The sequence below is a fragment of the Chrysemys picta genome, chromosome 21 (genome assembly GCF_011386835.1).
Source record: "Chrysemys picta bellii isolate R12L10 chromosome 21, ASM1138683v2, whole genome shotgun sequence".
Classification (NCBI taxonomy): domain Eukaryota; kingdom Metazoa; phylum Chordata; order Testudines; family Emydidae; genus Chrysemys; species Chrysemys picta.
The window spans coordinates 14,793,678-14,813,888 of NC_088811.1; the positions used below are offsets into that span (position 1 = coordinate 14,793,678).

Consider the following 20,211-nt stretch of genomic DNA (forward strand, 5'->3'; position numbering starts at 1 on the left):
TTCAGTTTATCATGACCTCAGAAGGGAAGCGATCGGCCTTCTTGTGGGCTCAACCTCGGACCCTTCCCTCTCAGCATTCCCAGCATATGCCTGGCCTTCTCTTGTAAAAAGTCACTATCCCTGGAGCATGGGTGGCCCTAGGGGCCCACAAGCATTAGGAAGCTGTTCCAGCTGGCACAAGGTAGAGCAGCTTGGAGGCTGCTCTAGCTTGCACCAGGGGCTGAATTAGCTTCCAGCTGTCTCTGGGATGGTGGGGGAGCAAAAACGTGTCAAAGCCACCTCTGTCCCCTGCCTCAGCTGCAATGGATGGAGTTCAGGCACATCTGAATCTCTCTGGCCCAATGGAGTGCAGAGAGGGAATACACCAGGGAATGAATTGGCCCCACGGTTGTTAAGGTGTGGGAGTGAGCAGAATGACTGGGACGTTGATGCAAACTCATTCTGGGGATAATGTCGCCTGTTGTGTCCAGGTGAAAAGAAAGAGCTGTGAATTAAAGCAATTTAAATGGGGCAGACTTTTCCTCTCCAGCTCCTTTTGTACCCTATCTTTCATCGCCTTGGACCCGGCGTTGTATTAACAGGGGATTTGCATCAAGATTAACTTTGTGTTCTGCTGTGAGGCACGCAGGCACTGCTACAGCTCCAAAGGGTTTATATCGTTTGGCCAAACTCTAGTGAAATATGAACCCAAGAAGAATTAAAAGGTATAACTAGGATCAAACAAAGAACAAAACGGAGCTCAGACGCGCTGATGAAGGAGACGGTAGAGATGCCGACAAAACACACGAGCCCAGGCTATGAAAAGAAGTGGTGGACCTGTTGTGAGCCCCCCGCTGGAAAGCTGGACCTGCTGGGCTTCATTTCTGGCAGCAAAGTTTTCTTCTTGGCACCACGTTGCAGCACAAAACGCGCATGCGCGCACAAGCAAGCCCCAGATCTGAGCCCCTAGAACCTGGGCGCTTTGCCTGCCGCTGCAAGGCTGCCCCGACACCTGATTCTACGGGCGTAGTCACCTGAGTGTGTTTTTAAGGTGGGCAGGAGAGCATAGCGGTTGGTTTGGCGACAGGGCCTTGGGAGAGGAGGCACTGGACGAGGCACACTGAAGAGCATCCTACACCCTAGAGGTTGCACTGGGGCCTGGGAGCAATACTGGAAGCCGCAGTTCTGGCGTGGTGTCATGCAGGAGATGAGAGGGAGGAGGAGACGGCGAAGCCGCAGCATTGGAAAGGCAGGAGAGCAGCCTGGAAAGCAGCCACTGGGGTCTGGAAGCTGGAATCCTCCACCGGGGGCCAGATTTTCAGGAGAGCCCAGGGCCAGATGTTTCGTTGCTCCGCACTCGCACCTGGGGCCAGATTTTCAGGAGAGCTCTGCTCCTTCCACTCACCGCGCTGAGATCATTCAAAAACCGGGCTACTGGTTCCCAGCCGAGCTAAGTGCATTTGAAAGCCTGGCCCTATGTGGCCACAGTACAGGGAGGCCAGAGTGTCCAGGGGAACTGAGGGTACAGGGCGGGTGAGAAGGGTAGGAAAGGCTCTTACCCTGCAGTTTCTGTGCTGGAGACTGGGGCTGGGGAGTCACATGTAACTCCTGGATCGCCAGGCTCCAGTGCAAGAAAATGGCACCTCGGGCAGGAGCTACGCTGTGTAACAGGACCTCGGGGCAGTGACACTGCCATGTGCTCCTGAAAGAGCCCCTCCGAGCTAGGAAGCAGGGCCCAGGCTGCACTGGCATAAGAGGGGCAGCAGTGCGAGGTTACCCTGGCGAGGCCCCTGCTGGTGTAGCCCACCGTCCAGGCCCAGCACCGGCCCTTACCTGGAAATCCGCTCGCCGTGGCTGTGGCTCCGGGCTGAGCTGGCACAGATCCTGCATGTGGGCTTTGCGAAGAGGATTCTTGCCCAGGGCGGCGCTCGGATCGCTGGCTGTGGGGACCCTCTTGAAAGGCTCGTGGCTGGCAATCTGATTGGTGCTGTAGACCCTTCGCCTGGAGGAGGATTTAGGGTCCAGCCCTGTTCGAAGGAAGAGCTGATCAGCAGCGGGACCAGCCAATGCCAGTCAGGTCTTTAACATCCCTTGTCTCGGGCGGCAGAGAGTGGGAGGCCCCTTCCCGCCCAATCACTCTCCCCAACTCCACAGAGAATCGCCCTGACTCTGCTGGGAAGATGGACCTTGGACGGGAGAGATAAACCAGGTAGGGAGAAGGACAACAGAGAGAATTGCACTTGAGAGACCCAGGGAAAAGAACCCTCCACACTGCTCATACGTGGGGCGGCCCAGGCATGAAGGGGCCAAGCTTTGGAATGTAGTACATGGACTTACGTTCATAGAGCGGCTTTCGTCCTGAAGGATCCCTATTCGAATCGGGGATCCCTGCACCCAGGACTGACATGCAGCTCTTCCTGGGGTGGAACAGAGCCGTGACACTGTTGGAATTTGACTGGGCCAACAGGATTAATACCCTTAGCCTTGAGAAAAGTGCCAGGGATTTGTTAATGCCCAGGAGGTCAGGACCTTGGTTTTACGTCTGTCCCAGACTCCTTTCTCCTCACTGAGTGTGACTTTGGTCCTGGTTAAGGGACTGTTTTGAAAGAGTTGCACACCTCTGTCCTCTCCCATGCTGGCAGGTAGGTAAACATCATTCGCCCCATTCTGCTGATGGGGAACGTGAGGCAGGGAAAGGCAAAGTGACTTGCACAATGTCGCAGGCCGAGTCAGTGGCAGATCCAGGAATAGAGAACCAAAGAGTCTTGATTCCCAGTCCCCTAATCTAACCCCTCTCCCTCCTTTGTGGAAGCCACAGGGCCTGGCCTGTCCCCAGAGGGATACACTCATCAGGCTGCCTAGTAGTGGGATGGGGTTCAGTAAGATCCTACATCAGAAATTGGAATTTGGCCCGATCCAAACCTTGCAGAGGGTCACCAAGAGGCCAGGAAAGCTTTTAGTGCAGACGGTTTTGGCTACAAGAGGGAGCGTAAACATTGCAGTAATAATCCCAGGGCCAGAGCCCAGGATGTGCTGCAAATCTCGGGGGGTGGCAATTCTCAGTGGGTTCCCAGTTCGATTCCCAGACATGTTTGGATGAAGCAGTCAAGCCAAATGGAGTCTCTGAGCTTTGTGTGATTTGTTGCCACTTCTCCAGAGACCCCTGTCACTTCTCAGAGATACAGCTGAAGGGGTGTTATCTGAAAGCGACAAACCAGTGGCTAAAGGCAATGATCAGGAAGAGGAGTGGGTGATGCTATCGGGTTTACAATAAGGAGAAACTGACCAGTATCTGGGTCAGATTCTCTCCTCAGTTCTCCACCAACCACCAAGAGATCAGGGGTCCGCTCTGAAGGGAGCCCCCCGTCGGAGTCCTTGGGATAGCTCCAGCTGTCCGAGCCAGCTCCCTCTTCCTGGGAGTGAAAGAAAACGGAACTGCCTGACTCCTGGGAATGCATCATGCTGTAACGCCGCCTCTTGTCCTGGGGAAGAAAGGGAAAGAGAAGAATTGGGCTGGAATGCTGCATCCGCTCTGGCCTGCTGGGTCTGGAAAGGGCTCAGGATGTGCATGGAATTGGCAGTCTTAGCAATTCGTACATCATCCCCACACCTCTTGATGAAGTGCCTGGTTACCCCATGTCTAGGGCCCCTTCTCCCTTTAGCCAATTGTCCCAAACCCCTTCTCCCTGACTGAAGAACCATAGAACTGGAAGGGACCTCGAGAGGTCATCTAGTCCACTCCCAAGCACTCGTGGCAGGACTAATTATCTAGAACATCCCTGACAGGTGTTTGTCCAACCTGCTCTTAAAAATCGCCACTGACGGAGATTCCACAATCTCCCCAGTGCTTAACCACCCTGACAGTTGCAATTTAAGTCCATTGCTTCTTGTCCTATCCTCCGAGGTTATGAAGAACAATTCTTCCTCCTCCTCCTTGTAACAACCTTTTATGTACTTGAAAACTGTTATCATGTCCCCTCCCAGTCTTCTCTTCTCCAAACTAAACAAACCCATTTTTTTTTCCAATCTTCCCTCAGAGATCATGTTTTCTAGACCTTTCATCATTTTTGTTGCTCTTCTCTGGACTTGCTCCAATTTGTCCCCATCTTTCCTGAAATGTGGCACCCAGAACTGGACACAATACTCCAGCTGAGGCCTAATCAGCGCAGAGTAGAGCGGAAGAATTCCTTCTCGTGTCTTGCTTACAACACTCCTGCCTCATCCCTTCACATCCTTATGCCTCAGGCAATTACAGCTGGTGCTTTTCAAGACTGTTGGCTCTTCTTTGGCTTGTGTTATGTTTGGGAAGGAGAGGAAGAGAACAAAGCACAGTGGGATCAAACAACCGCCCCACCTTCCTCTGGCACCTCAGTGGTGCACAGCTGACCCGTGAATGGAAGTGGGGCAAACCACTCAGCAAGACACCCTGTCTGCTGGCAGAGTTTTCTGTGCATGTGACGAGCATAATAGCCCAAGAAAGATTCAAGTCAGGATCACCGTGGCCTTGGGAGAGCAGCCCTGCAACAGTATGTGGCTACCAAGCTAGGAACACCTGCTGATCGAGCTCTCAGCCACGGTTCTCTTACAACCACATTCACTTTATGACTCATATCTGAAAGACAAGTCTCCATACCGGGGAGGAGTGAGAGAGTGTGTGACTGGCTCCCCCACCACACCTGCATACACACACACACACACACACACACACACAATGCACACACCCACACCCCAGGCACACTCACACATACACATGTATGCACACACACCATGCACATGCACACCCAAACACATTTGAATGCACAAACAATCATACATTCCCGTGGGGGCTGGGGAATGTGGCAGAGGTTACTTACAGCTCTGGGGTTAGAGATGTACAGGGACGTGTCACAGACAATGCCGTACCCAACCAGCCGGTCTCCAGGGAAGAGACAGCTGGCACTGACTGGGGAGATCAAGACCTCAGTGGTTTCAGGAAAGACCCACTCCACAGTTACATCGCTCAGGACGGGTGACATAGCTTTCTTCAGAGACTTGATCATCTGGCAGGACAGAGCACAAACCCATGTGGACTGTCAAACGGCAGAGGGGAGGGTGTTTGTGAACGAGTGTGTGGGCACGTGTTGTGAGCACGGGCGTGCATGGATGCCTGAGTGTGTCGGCATGCACCTGTGGGTGAGTATGTCAGTGTGTGACCATGCTGGGGGGTTGCACAGTGAAGATAAACAGACCTGCCCACCTGGATTTCAGAGTCACCGATTGTCCTCTCCAGAGCCCATCACAATGTGATGTCTTGAGTCTAGCTGACAGAACAGGCTGAGCGCACAAGGAGAGGCCGATGGCCTAGCTGCTCTTGTCTCCTGCCTGCATCATACACATGATGCTTCAGGGGAAAGTGGAAAAAATCCACCCTTTACACATCTGGTCGATAGGGCAAACTGATTTTGGCAGAAATCCCCTCCTGCTCCATGAGGGTAAGAGACACCAGAGTGGAGTGATAGGGCCCTGGGAACTCACCTGTCTCCAGTATTCCAACCCCCTCGGCAGAGCGTGCAGGTGGTTTATGCCACCTGAGCCTTCAGCTGCCAGACACCAGTCTGGGCCAAGAAAGCAACTTAGAGCACCCCTGAGGCTGCTCCAAATCGTGCCATCTACCACCAGCCCTCTGCACTCCAGCCAATTTCCTTTTTGCCCTGCCTAGCCCCCTACACCAGGGGCAACGAAACCAATCATGGGTGCATTTCAGAAAACCCTCAGTGGGAATTTCAGCAGATGCCTTTGCTGCAGCATAACACTCTGGTACCTTGGATGGCAGGCAGGTCCCTGCTCTGCATAGGCATTGATCGCTCACACACAGTGTGGAGTGCGCTCGAACTCTGCGCCATCCCTTCCCAATCTCCCCAGCCACGAGACACGCTTGTCTTTCTCTAGAGAACTCCCTGGGGCTTTCCAAACAAGCCTCCAGTGCAGGCGCCGAGAGATCTCGGCACTCGGAATCAACGTGTCTTCACGTCTTTCCAAGGACAATGAGCCATTCTCGCAAGCACACAAAGAGGCCACTGGTAGCTCAGCACGGGGCCAGCTGGGGTCAATTACACTCTATGTAAATCAACGTAGCCCCTCTGCCCTCTATGGAGTTATGCCAGGTTACACTAGCTGGAGATCTAGGCCAATATCCATGTATATATTACAGGCAAATCTATTGGAAAATTCTCCATTCGTCACTGCTTTCCCACTAGGAACTTGCATCTGAAGAAGTGAGGTTCTTACCCACGAAAGCTTATGCTCCCAATACTTCTGTTAGTCTCAAAGGTGCCACAGGACCCTCTGTTGCTTTTTACAGATTCAGACTAACACGGCTACCCCTCTGATACTTGCCACTAGGAACTGTTTTCCAGAGTGCAGAGAGAAGTTAAAAAGAGATTTATATACAGGGCATTTTAAACTTTCTATATGGTTCAATGTCCACAATACAGGATCTGTAAGACACACTAGGATGTGCTTGATGGGGCCATTAATTGATGCCTCAGATGGCTGAAGACCATCTGTATAACAAGTGAGGCCTGTATTAACAGCCCTGTAAAAACCCCCCTTCCTGTCTTGGGGCTTAATTTATAACACGGATGCTTGTGCTTCTCTGTCTCTGAAAGTGCTTCATGGGCTATAGGGGGAACAGGACCGGGCCCTTTCCGTGAAACAGTCATTACAGCTGGCATTGCCGACCCTGGTGCTAGGCTGGACTGAACCAATGGGAGCCTGTCAAGTTAATGCACAAAGAAGGGTGAATCTCGGTCTCCCACTGACGTCAGTAAATCATATGAACCCAATGACTGTTGCTGGGGAGAGCTGAGCGTTCTATCCCAGAGGGGCCAGGTGGGGAAATGCAAAAGGTTTAGGGTATGTCTACACTGCAATCATGGCACGTGACTGCAGCTCGTCTAGACAGACCGGAGCTAGTTTAATCTAGTTAGCTCTAGATTAAAGCTGCAGCAACATGGGCTTCAGGCTGCCCTAGCCTCCCAAGTAATTGTACAGCCCTCCTGGGCTTCACTGCTTAATCCAAGCTAGTTCAGGTGTGTTTAGACTAGCAGCAGTCACCCCCCATGATTTCAGTGTAGACAAACCCCTAGAGAACGGGAGGGGAAGTGGAGGGGAGGCAGGTGATAAAGGAACCGTAACTCCCAGTTTGGAATGTAGGAGAGAGACGGATGTAGGATCTCAAACGCTGCCAGTGAGACAGGATGTAGCCAGGCGAGGTGGGGATAGTGAGGCTGTGGATAATGAACCTTGCAATGCAACTCGGTGGAGTGAAAGTGACAGGTGCAAGGAGACCCCTTATTTATGGCATTGGCAGCGTGGGAGCCAGACATCGAAACCGCTTCCCAGCCGGTGTTAAAGTCAGTTTAACCAGCATAACTACTGCACGGTTATTTCCCTTCCGTGTACCCTGTGAACCTCCAGGCGCCTGGGCTGAGCAAAAGGGGGGATTTTGACTTCACTTCACAGCTAATTAGCTGCCTGGATGCCAAGTCCTCTGTTTCGATCTGTGCCGACTACTGCAGCTATGTGTGCCACCAGGAGCGTGTCGCGCCTACCGCTTCCATGCTTCCCTGCACGCAAGCTCTGACTCCCCAATACGTCTGACACACAGGCTCTTTTCCATCCAGCTCTCCTCGCTCACACGCTGCGTAGGAGTTGGCGAGCCAGTCCCAGAGCAAGGAATTGTGCCAGGAGCAGCTTGTGATCACCCCCAGGCCCCAATGAGCTGAGAAGTTCACTAAAATGCAACATGTCTGTTCCCCTGGGAAACGGACCCTGTTGTTGTTGTTTGAGTCCAGAGAGGCCTACAGGAATTTCAGCTCAGGAGAGGGAGAGGTCAGGAGGGGGGATTTGGTCCAACGGCTCCATGCTGGTGTGTTCGGGATCATCCACGAGCCATGTTTGTGGGACGTTAACTGGTCCCGCCGTCAAAGTCAGGGCCTGAGAAACATCCCCGCAAGGCAGTTCTTGGTCACAGTGATCCCCCGGCTTCGGGGAGTGGTGTCTGGGCCTGCGAAATCCACACCGGGCTTGCTGCCCCTGCAGTGGGATTCGGGGGGTGCAAAACAGGCTTTGCACCGCCCCTTGGTTCTGTGAGTGCAAAAATGGTGGTACAAAATCACAGGCAGGGGCTCTGGTTTTAGGAACTGTCCCGTCGGTTCGATGTGAACCCATTGTGCTGCAGTGTTGCCATGCCGTGGCGAGCTGATGGACGGCAACGTGGAGACGCCCAGCTCTGTCCTGTTGGATACACCTGGGAAAGTGGCAATTCTAAATTCCCTTCCTAGGATTCACCTAGCCAGCCAGAACCTCTCCACCAGGAAGTAGGGCCTGGCATCGCTGGTCTCATATATCAGCAGGCTGGAGAGGCCCTCAGCAGCACAGGGCAGCTCTCCTCTGGCATATCTGAACAGCCCACTGTGGCGTAAAACTCCAGTGGTCTGGAGTCCTTTCTCCTTCAAATTTGCCATCTAAAATCCTGCTAAAAATGATCCATCCCTCAGCACGAATAAAAACCCGCCACACCTCCACCCCTTCCCTCCCGCTGCTCTGCCCTGACCCATTATACAGAAAGAGGGCAGGGTGCCTGGGGCTGGATTGGAAGGTCCGTGGCTAGCTGGGGAACAAATCTCTGGTTCCACCAGCGGGCGCTTTGCCACTGGCTTTCCTCTGGAGACATGAGTCACCAAGGAAGAGACGACCCCATGTCCTGCTACAAATCACCTCTTCACACGGCTGTCAGTGGATTGGGCCATTGCCCCCTTGGCTTCTAAGGCTTCCTATTATTATTATTATTAGGGTTGTGGTAGCTCTTGTCCTGGCCCAGGAACCCCCTGGCCAGGTGCTGGACAAACACATAAGACATCAGAACAGCCAGACTGGGTCAGACCAAAGGTCCATCTAGCCCAGTATCCTGTCTGCCGACAGTGGCCAATGCCAGGTGGTGCCCCCGAGGGAATGAACAAAATAGGGAATCATCATGTGATCCATCCCCTGTCGCTCATTCCCAGCTTCTGGCAAACAGAGGCTAGGGACACCATCTCTGCCCATCCTGGCTAACAGCCATTGATGGAACTATCCTCCATGAACTTATCTAGTTCTTTTTTGAACCCTGTTATAGTCTTGGCCTTCACAACATCCTCTGGCAAGGAGTTCCACAGGTTGACTGTGCATTGTGTGAAGAAGTACTTCCTTTTGTTTTATTATTAATTAGCACAGGACAGAAAGATGGGCCCTGCCCCAAAGAGCTGATAAGTGACTAATAATCCCTGGTTTTTCATCTTTAGCCCTCAGACACGTCCCAAAGAAGGTCAGTATTATTCACCCCGACACTGAAGACAACAGGTGGATATAGACAAAGTGAGGCGCACAAGGAGACAATGAGACAGTACGAGTCAGGGTCAGCATGATGGGTACTGGGGTTAGCACACCTGCTGCCTAGCATGTACCCTGCCTCGGCCCATCACCCCCTCCCATCGGGGCATCGTTAGGGGACGTGCCCAGTGTGCATTCTGCTCTCACTGGGGTGAAAAGCACCGGCCCCATTGGCTGCCCTCCTGCTGACACAAAGCCCGTCAGTGACCCCTGCCGTCACTCACCTGCTCAGCTGCAGGTCTGTCAAATCAGCAAATAATCCAGCTGCCTTCTTCCCTCGTCTTTATGCAGTCCCAGCCCAGCCCCTTTGCAGGACGGACTCCGATGGGGCAGCTGCTCCCTTGCCCCAGCCCAGCTTTGTTGGGGTGCAGAGAAGCCTTCAGTCTTTGGGGCACCTATCCAGACTGACCCTAGCTCCGAGCCCTGCATGGTTTGCCCCCTCCCCACAAGGAAAAGCCGGCGATGGGAGGGATCCGGAGTAGCAGTACCTTTGGCTGCAGCCTCTCGCCCTCCGCCAGGAATTCTGCACTCCCCTTGGACACGGCAGCCAGCCCACGCACCAGCCTCCTGCAGGCCTTCTGCCCAATGCCGAAGCTGTAGCACCTGGGGAAAGATGGACATTCAGGATACAGGTCAGGGGGGAGGCACGGGGGACATTAGAGCAGGAGGCTGAGTGTAGGATCAGACCCCTACCTCCTGCTAAGGCTGGGCAATGTAATAGCATTGAACAATCCCGGCTCCCCATGACTTCAACAGGAGCTGCAGGTGTTCAGCCCCTCTGAAATCAGCCTCCACTGAGGTGCCTAAATGTGCAGCGAGGCAGCCAGATGTTTAGCCTCGACTGCTCAGCCCCGGTTAAATGGGGACGAAATGACAGAGGGGGATGCCGCCCTGAGCATTGGCCATGGGGCACCCCCCTCCCTCTACCTCCGCTTGCCGGCTTTTGCAGCAGCTCCCTCTCTCTCTGAATACAAACAGCCTGCTTTTGTACGGGGATCAGCTGGTTTCCCCAGCTGAGTCCTGCGGTCGATACCGTTAAAGACCCGGCGATTAGCTCTGCTCAGGATTCAAATAAATTTTCTCAAGGAAAGAACAACCAAGTGCTTTCCTGACCTTCCCGGCCCTGCTCAAGTGACCTTTTCGTTGTTGTTGTTGTTGCTTCTGGCTGAAACCTGTGATCAAGAGCAGGGCCGGCTCCAGGCACCAACGGAGGAAACACGTGCCTGGGGCGGCACATGCTAAGGGGCGGCTTTCCGTCCATTCTTGGGGCGGCACAGTCCGGGCGGCTTTTTTTTTTTTTTTTGCCTCGGCAGTTTGGGCGGCAAAAATGGTAGAGCCGGCCCTGATCAAGGGTTGGCATCAGGCAGGAAAAACCCTGGGTGTGAGCAAGCCCCTCTGCAGCCAGGGGCTGGGGCCTGGCTGGCTAGTGAATGGCAGGGAAGCACTGGTCTCACTTCATTGGCTAAGGGCTCAGCTCTGCTCCCACTGATGACCATGGGAACTGGGCCACTGAGCACAGGGAAATGACCAGCTGTTCTAAGGGAGGGAGGGAGGGAGGGAGGGATGGACAGAAGTCAATGGAAGTTGCAGGTGCTCAGCATCTTTCAGGATTCATCCCCGTCTGTTTAAGATACACTCCTGTCTTGGAGCAGGGGTTTCCACCTCCCCTAGGAAAGGTCTGTCTAGGGACTGCTGAAGAGGAAACACAAAAAGCCCCCCCAGCACCTCGTTCCTCTCTGCTCTTCTCCAGCCCTGCCTGTCTGGAACACCGTGCGCAATCACCTCCCAGGGCCTGGGAGCCTGACAACTAGGGCTGCTGCGAGTCTGAGCAGGACCTTCCTCCCTCGGAGTGAGGGGTCTGGAGGTCCCACTGGCCCCACAGAAGGGGAAGGAAGCGGGGGGGGGTGGACACAAGAAGGGAAGGAGACTCTTCGAGGATGAGAGGGAAACTGATCATTTCTTTTTTGTTCTGTTTCGCTGGTTTCTGAAACTGCGCAGCAGCCTGTCCAGTGGGAAAGGTCTGCAGCCTGGTGCTCCACCTGATTCGGGATCCTGTCTCTGATGGGGGCCAGCACCAGCTGTCTCAGGGGAGAGCACAAACCCCTCCAGAACCCACCTGGCTTTGCAATACGGTGCCCTGCAGGGCGGGGAATTCCTTCCTCGCTCCCCGCCGATGCCCCTCATCTCATGGAAAGGCCTGGTGGTTTCATTGTGTGGACAGAATGGCAGATCCTGTTATTCGTGCCCCTTCCGAATGGACTTAGGGCTCGTCTGCACTTGGAACTTAATTGGGATTAAAGTAGGGGGTGAATTTAAAATGCGCTTGCTATTCCCCTGATAACTACATGTGGACAAGACCTTAGTAAACGTACAGGGAAAGTTGCTTGATTGCATTTCCTATCAATGCAAGGAAATCACCAGGAACGGCAACATTAACATCCAATGCACGCTCAGTTCACATCTTACCTCCCCCCCCCCCCCCCCCCGCACCATACCGCTCAAACGCTCACTGGCCCTGGAGCAAATGTGAGCAGTTGGGTGCTGATACTTACGTTTTTCATGCATTCCAGAGGGACTCAATCCCCACCCTAGCTGCAAATCTCAGCCCGGCGCCCCCCTTAATAATGTCGGATCCTTTTTCTAAAACCATCCCAGGACATGTGACTCAACAATATATAGTGGCAATGAGTTCCACAAGTTCTCTTTATGTCCCATAAATACCCTGCATTTCCTTTAAGCTGCTTTTCACATGTTTGCTTTTCAGAATATTTGATTTTTTTTATGCTGCCCCGCACTAGACCCAGCTGAGACTCAGAACCAGATGTATTAAAAGACTGCAACGAAGACTGTTCTCGGGTCAGTCCTGCAAACAGAAGACATCAGCGAAGAGGCTGCTCTAGTAAAACTGCCAGGCCCAATTTCCCTGGCTCAGATTGTCTGGATGACCTTCCAGAAAAGCATCTGAACTTCTGGGATCCATTCCAAACCCTGCTCCTACAAGCTACCATCCTGCCTTTCATTCTGAGTGTGGGATGACTGTGAAATATAAGATGGAGGCCTGCTGCTCGCATTGCACTCCAAGTCCCCTACATGCTGGTTTTTTGCCCCTATGCCAGAGGATCCCAGAGTTATCCATACCTGGTGGAGAAAGACTGATTCCGCAGCAGCGCAATGACCTTCCCGGTGTTGCTAACGGCTCCGTCAGTCAGCAGGAAGAGCAGGCGCGGGTGGCCTCTGTGGATGGGCTGCCGGATGATCCACTTTAAAGGGGATAAGATGTTGGTGCCGCCCATATCCGCCCGGAGCTTCTTGATGCTCTCACACGCAATAGCCAGACTCTTCTGCAAAGGGAGCAGAAGCGCCCACTAGTTAGAGTTATTGTGGTAAAGACTGATTGATGCTGAGCGCTGATATAACACTTTTTGTTTAGGGATCCTGACGCTCAGTTTGAGATGACGACACCCCCATTTTAGCGGATGGGGGAAACGGGCCTGGTGAGGAGAAGTGACTTGCTCCGGATCAGACAGCAAGTCAGTGGGAGAGTTGGGAATACAACCCACATCTTCTCAACTTTTGGTCACCTGCTCTAACCACCAAGCCACGCTGCCTCTGTAAAAGGCACGCACCCAATGCGTCCGCAGCTACTTTCTGTAGGTGAAATTCACCCCTCGCGGAGGGCAGCGCAAGGCATATGCAACACAGAAATCCCACTTAAGCTTGATTCTTTAGGACTTAAAGGGGGCTGATGCCTGGGCCAGTGCAGAGAGAGTCCAGGAAAGGTGAGTTCCTAAAAGCCATGTGATGGAAAGTCAGAACCTCCAAACCTAGGTCACTATCTTGGCCACAAAGAGAGGTGTTCTGGTGTCTCAGAGGTTCTGTCCTCTCAGATTCATGTCCCCAGTGTAGAAGGATCTGGGATATTAGCACCCCTCTATTAATACCTGCCAAGGAGAGCATAGCAGCCCAAGTGAAGGAACTTGGACTCCAGAACAAGGCCAGAGGATTGTGGCTAGTGGTGTGTGTAGCTGCTTCACACAGAGAGGCAGGGCAGTGAGTGAGCTACACAACCAGCTCCCTGGACCAGACGGTCCCAGGGCAGGGCAAGGTTGGCATCAGCTGCAGCACATTCCCTGATACCATCCTGCAAAGGCAGCATCTGAGCTGCAAGGCCCCTGCCCTCTTCTGTGAGTGCCAATGAGTTCAGAAATGTCTTCACCCACCTCACAGTAAGTTTGACTGGAAGGAAAGAGGGTCTTAAAGGTCGACCCAAATCCGATGACGTTGAAGAGGCATGCCGGTGCCAGGCTCTTGAGTATGACCAGCAGGGCGTCCTGTGAGGGTGAAGGAAATAAAAGTGAACACATGTCAGGAAGCCTGATATCTGATTGGCAGCCTGAGTTTTACCAGCAGCACTACCCTCCTGGCTTTCCTTCTCCACGTTCACTTCACCACTACCCTGCATTTGGCTGCATGCAGTTCAATAACACAACAGAATAACACTGCTTGTTTCACAGAATCATAGAAATGCAGGGCTAGAAAGGACCTCAGAAGGTCACCAAGTCCAGCACCCAGCACTGAGGCAGAGCCAAGTTAAATCTAGACCCTCCCTGACAGCTGTTTGTCCAGCCTGTTCTTAAAAACCTCCAGTGATGGGAATTCCACACCTTCCCTTGGAAGCCTGTGCCAGAGCTTAGCTACCCTTAGCGTGAGAGAGTTTTTCCTAATCGCTAACCTAAATCTCCCTTGCTGCAGATTAAGTGCACAACTTCTTGTCCTACCTTCAGTGGACATGGAGAACAATTGATCATCGTCCTCTTTGTAACAGCCTTTAACATATCTGAAGACTGTTAACAGGTCCCACCTGAGTCTTCTTTTCTCAAGCTTGGATTTTTTTTAACCTTTCCTCATCGGTCAGGTTCTTTAACCTGCTTATCATTTTTGTTGTTCTCCTCTGGATTCTTCTAATTTGTCCATATCTTTCCTAAAGTGTGGCACCCAGAGTTGGACACACAACTCCAGCCGAGGCCTCACCAGTGCTGAGTAGAGTGGGACAATTAGCTCATGTCTTACATACAACATTCATAGAATCATAGAATATCAGGGTTGGAAGGGACCTCAGGAGGTCATCTAGTCCAACCCCCTGCTCAAAGCAGGACCAAATCCCAACTAAATCATCCCAGCCAGGGCTTTGTCCTGTTAATACACCCCAGAATGATATCAGCCTTGTTCACAACTGCATCACATTGTTGACTCAGATTCAATTTGTGATCCACTGTCACCCCCAGATCCTTTTCAGCTGTACGACCACCTCGCAAGTTATTCCCCATTCTGTAGTCCTGTGTTTGAGTTTTCCTTCCCAAGTGAAGTACTTTGCACTTACCTTTGTTAAATTTCATTTTGTTGATTTCAGATTATTTCTCTAATTTGTCAAGGTTATTTTAAATTCTAATCTAATCCTATTCTTCACAGTGCTAGCCTCCCCTCCCAACTTGGTGTCATTCTCAAATTTTATATGCATACTCTCCATTCCATTATCCAAGTCTTAAGGAAAATTCTGAATAGTACCAGACCCAGGTCTAACTCCTGCGGGGCCTCACTAGATACGCCCTCCCAGTTGGACAGCGAACCATTGATAATGACTCTTTGAGTACGGTCTTTCAGCCAGATGCACACCCACCTTATAGTAATTTCATCTAGACCACAATTGCCTAGTTTGCTTTTACGTGATTCACACATTAAGAAAACACTGCATGCATCTGATTGCTATTCTCCTCCAAAAAAGCTCCTCGGGACAGAGATAGGTAGTATGCACCCAAAAATGTAAGATTTTGAGGGATGGGTTTTAATAAGAGGCTTTACAGAACTTTAATAGAATTGTTTTCTTGAACTTAAAAAAATCAATGTCAACCATTTTTGGATAGAAATCTTCTTTGTGAATGCAGCTGTGTGTATTGTGTGAGAAACTATCTGGTGTGGTTTTTTTACTTGAGCAGAGTGCACAAAATAAACAAAACAGCATAAATACTGAAAACAGCCATTTGTTTTTTAAATTTTTTTAAAACTGCTCTCTCTCAGTGTGAATGATGCAAGGTGTGAATATCAACACAGGTAAGGTTGCTTGATTTTCCAATGAATGATTTTTCACCTGAAAAATTCTCTTTAACTTTCCCTTCTGAACTGGTTCTTTTTATTAGAGAAAAGAAATATAATCGATCTCATATCGTGCATGGTGGGAATTGAATGCTCCAGGATAAAAGGTGCTGCTCGCTTTGACAACAAACAGGAGACCAGGGATATGGAGTTTGCTTGTGAAGAAGAGGATGGTTAAAGGCCAAGTGCAGGTCAGTGATTTGTGGTGTTCCAGAGTGGTTTAGTGTTGTGTGTTTACATGAGGATGAGATGATACAGTTGTCAGTTTGCCGTGGGCAGCAGAAACCCAAGAGCCAGGTCCTGAGAGAATAGCTCCTAAGGTCAAAGGAAGTGGGAGAGCCTCCTCGCTTTCTCATTGACAGAGGCATGGATTAGATAACCCAAAAGGCCAGCAAGTTAAAAATATACCACTTACAATTGAAGGGGAATTTTACATTATCAGATGGTAACTGCCCGTTTGGAACTTGGCCACAGCACCAGAGTTAAACACTTCAGCTCTTAGGGCTTGTTTCAAAGCCTAGTAAAGTGCATGGGAAAATGCCAGGAAGCTTTGGATCAGATCCTTAAAGTCTCATGGGAACTTTATTGACCACGAGTTGATAGCACCTCTCTAGCTTCATGGCCACCCCAAATTCATTCCTACAAACAGCGCGTCACTTCTGCAGGGCATCCAGGTCTGGAACTCCCAGTGACTTCAGTGGGGGGGTTATGCCTGAGCCCTGTACTGTTATATATATACACACACACAACCCTGGTTAATGACTGGCTGAAAACAGTCACGTGACAAGTCAGTACATTTGTATTGGAGACTCTCTGAGAGGTAAACAATACAGAGATCTGGAGCAATGTTAACCTGTGAACGTGGATGCATTTTGACTGGCTGCAGATGAGTTAGGGAAACCTGTTATTCACCTCTGAGTTAGTGAGAGAACATATTCAAATTGCTGCTTCCTGAAAGGTTCAGCAGAGGTGATTTTTCTCCCCCCCCCAGGATCTTGACGTTGATATTTTTAGAAGTAGTTTTCAAAGACAGATTTCCAGATATTTCTAATGAAGCAATTCAAATGTATGTTACGAATACGGACTTCACGTTTCAGTGAGCAGGAAGATGTATCCCTCCTTGAGGGTATCTATTGATCTCAGTTCTGCTGCCCTCCATATTTATCTCACAGATCCATAAACCTAGATGTTCACCTGACGAGAAGTCAATATCTGCTTCTTAGTCCATGTTTGCCAATATATATGCTTGACACAGGCACACTCACCGCCCTGTATATAGTGGTTATGAAATGGTGAGCTACATTAGAGCAGGATCGCCAGAATGAAATCAGCGACAGGAAATTAAAAGCATTGAACTTTCCCCCTTAACATTTTAGTCTGGGCTTCCCTTCTTTCCCAAACTGAATTCCCTCCCCCCCACCCCGATTACACACACGCAGAGCACAAGCACCGAATTACTCCCTATCTATTCATTTTAGATTCATTTTAATCTACAGATAGCTCTGTTGTCACATAGCACAGTTTTCATACGGTGCTGCTCCATTTCCTCCTTCTAACACATCCAAGTTCATCCCATGCAATTAATTTATAGTCCAAGCTGATGACTATGCAAATGTTATTCAATCAAGTTCAATCCATCCAAAATACATTAAAAGCAGCAACTGCATTCAGACATTTACAAATGACAGAAGCCAGGAGAAAACAGGAGAGTGGGTTTTTTTTTTCTCAAGATACGTTGCCTTGAAAGGTGGATTCTCCTTTTCTTTAGAAGTGGAAGGGAAAGGGTGGGCTGGCAAGCATCCTTCCTCCATTCAGGATGGCCACACGACTGGAAATCTTCAAGGGCATTTCAAACCATGCTAGTTTGAGGCAGAGCTTTCCTGAGCAGGGCCATTTCAGTACCAGAGACAGCTCCCTCTGTGCTACCAGGGTGAATTTCACCCTCAGCTCTTGTAGGATAGGATTTTCAAAGGAGTTTAAGGGAGTGAGGTACATAAATCCAGGGTGCCTAACTCCCTTGGGTTCCTTTAAAAATCCCAGCCATAAAGAATAATGAGTTAAATTCAGCAGTGCTGTAACTGGTAGGGTTACACAGGGTGCACTGTATGTCAGAAAATCGGCGAAAGTGACAAAACAGTGCAAGTTTCACTGAGCTAGCAGTCACTGGGTTTTTAACAGGAGTGTAATTTACGCAGCTTCCTCCATCAGCCTGAAATTATTTTTGAGGCCTCCCATGCAAATAATGACCAGGCTTGACCTGCTTAGCTTGTAAGAATTAATGAACCCATAGCTCAAGGTTATACGTTAAATAACATTACACAACACCAATCCCTGATATAGCACACCTCATCCCTAGATTGCACCCTGCTATGCAAAGATGGGCATAGATTATTTTAGTTACTACGTAACAATAATCTTTCACATTTATATAGGGCAGTGGTTCTCACGGGTAAGGATTGGGACTAGGCCTCAGGAGATATGGGTGTGTCCTTAGGCGAGTCACTGAATCTCTCTGTGTTTCAGCTCCCCAACTCTAAAATGGGGATAATAGCCCTTCCTTTCTCGCACCCTTTGTCTGTCCTGTCTATTTTGATTGTAAGCTCTTTGTGTATGTACAGCGCCTGGCACAATGGGGCCCTGAATTCAATTGGAGATTCTAGGTACTACTCTCAAAAATATAAAATACATTCTAACAACTAACTTTGCCTAAAACACCCCTGGGGAGAAGATATTATCCCCCTTTGCAGGTGGGTAAACTGAGGCCAGGGAGATAAGTGACTTGCCCTAGTCCGCGTAGTGAATCAGTAGCTGAGCTGGAAATAGAATCTAGGTTTTCTGACCACTAGATACTGCTCCTCTGAGTGGGAAGGCATGCACCAGGGCCGGCTCCAGGCACCAACCGATCAAGCACGTGCTTGGGGCGGCACCTTGGGGCAGGGTGGCACTCGATTATTTATTTAGTTAGTTAGTTATTCGGCGGCGCAGCACTCAGAGCGGCGGCATCGGGCGGCGCGGCGCTCGGAGCGGGGGCGGGGCTTCGGGCGGCGTGGTGCTGGGGGGAGTGGGGGCTTCGGGCGGCGTGGTGCTCGGGGAGGCAGGGTCTTGGGGGGGCGGGGGCTGGCGGGGGGCGGCACTCGGAGGGGGGACGGGGGCTTCGGGTGGCGCGGTGCTTGGAGGGGGCAGGGCTTCAGGTGGCGTGGCGCTGGAGGGGCGGGGATTTCAGTGGTGCTCGCTGGGGTGGGTACCACAGGGCGTCTCTCTTCTTTTTTTCCTGGGGCGGCAAAAAAGTTAGAGCCGGCCCTGCATGCACACAAAGTAGACCAGAAGCTCCTAATGACTATCAGGTTGTAAAATGTGGGGGGGAGGAGCAGTGTTTCCTTGCACATCAGTGAAGTAATCTTTCATCTCCAGCTGCTCTGACATGTCAGTGTAGCCCTTTGGCAATGCCATCGCAGGGAACAGTAAGCTCTGCAGGCAGCTCTGTTTCCTAAGTGGCCCGTGGGTCTCACACTTGCAAAGGTGAGAGAAGTGCTAGTGCCTGGCAGAACGGGACCGCTTGCTTTTCAAAGAATGACAAAGGGAATTTTGAATGGGCTGATACTTACATCTATTTCTTTTAAATTCACGTGTGCGCACACAAACACGCACGTAGGCACCCACGCACGCACACGAACACACATGGGCGTGCACGAGATTGAGGGTACTAGGCTTTCGCGGCCCCCCAGGCAGGCTCCGGTTCTCTGCAGGTGGCCTGTACAAACTAACCCTTCCAGAACTCTGCCAACAGCAGGCAGAGCTCTCATTCTCTGCGGGTGGGGGCCTTCCTAATCCCGTTCCCATGGAAACAAGCACCAGCGTGGCAACGATAAGACTTTGAACAGGGCTCCTGCTGGCGGGCCTCAGGTGCAAGTCCCAGAAGCAGAGACTATGCCCGGAAGGGGATGCACCAGGGCCAGGACCGAGCTCCTGTAGTGGTAGGGGTTCTCCATCCACCTAGCTCAGCCCCAGACATGGGTGGCATGGTGGGAAGAGAGGGTGTGGCAGCACACCTGACGCTGAGCTAATTCAGTGGCTCTCCCAGGTATTCTCTGCCAGCCGGCCATCCACCTGCAACTTAGAGCTGCCCTTTCCTGGCAGAAATGCCAGGGGAAGGGTGGCTTTGCAAACCCCACCTGCCCTCCCCAGGGCTAGGGGATGTAGCAGCCCCTACTGGCTCAGGAAAATGTAACATGCAGGGGTGAATTGACCCCAGAGAGTCCAGAAAGAAATCTTTCCAAGGCTGCCCCTCCCCAAACTGCAGCTGCTCACTGAGACCTACCAGGGCCAGCTGGCAAACACAGACCTGGCCCCTGAAGTGCAATAGGCGAAGACAAGAATCATTAAATAGTGACTGGAGTGATTTCCCCGTCGATGGCTGTAGGAGTTTCTAGGAGGGAAATCTGGCTCAGTCCTGGCCTGTACAGTTATACCAGACAGTGGTGCACAGCCAAGCTCCGTCCTGATTTACACCCTTTTCAGGGGAAGTCTGCATTGCAGGCTGGGCGGGTGAATGGCAGGTCTGTACTTGCTTGTACAGCTGGTGCTGAAGCCTGCAGTGTGGCACCCTCACTTCTATTGTCAGCAACTGACTAGAGTACATCTAGCACGGGTTTGTCTACCCAAACTGCCATT

The 20,211-nt window shown here is 51.3% G+C and overlaps 1 protein-coding gene across 3 annotated transcripts in view; it reads right to left on the bottom strand.

Annotated features, from left to right (window-relative positions):
• VWA5B1 (von Willebrand factor A domain containing 5B1) overlaps positions 1–20,211 on the bottom strand; it is a 76,675-nt gene that overhangs the window by 26,649 nt on the left and 29,815 nt on the right. For all 3 annotated transcript variants that reach the window (XM_065574971.1, XM_065574972.1, XM_065574973.1), the window contains 6 exons: positions 13,611–13,721; positions 12,529–12,731; positions 9,879–9,993; positions 4,833–5,018; positions 3,266–3,461; positions 1,813–2,006 (listed from right to left, as the gene is read on the bottom strand). In XM_065574971.1, coding sequence (XP_065431043.1) covers positions 1,813–2,006; positions 3,266–3,461; positions 4,833–5,018; positions 9,879–9,993; positions 12,529–12,731; positions 13,611–13,721 — 1,005 coding nt within the window. The remainder of the gene's footprint in view (positions 1–1,812; positions 2,007–3,265; positions 3,462–4,832; positions 5,019–9,878; positions 9,994–12,528; positions 12,732–13,610; positions 13,722–20,211) is intronic.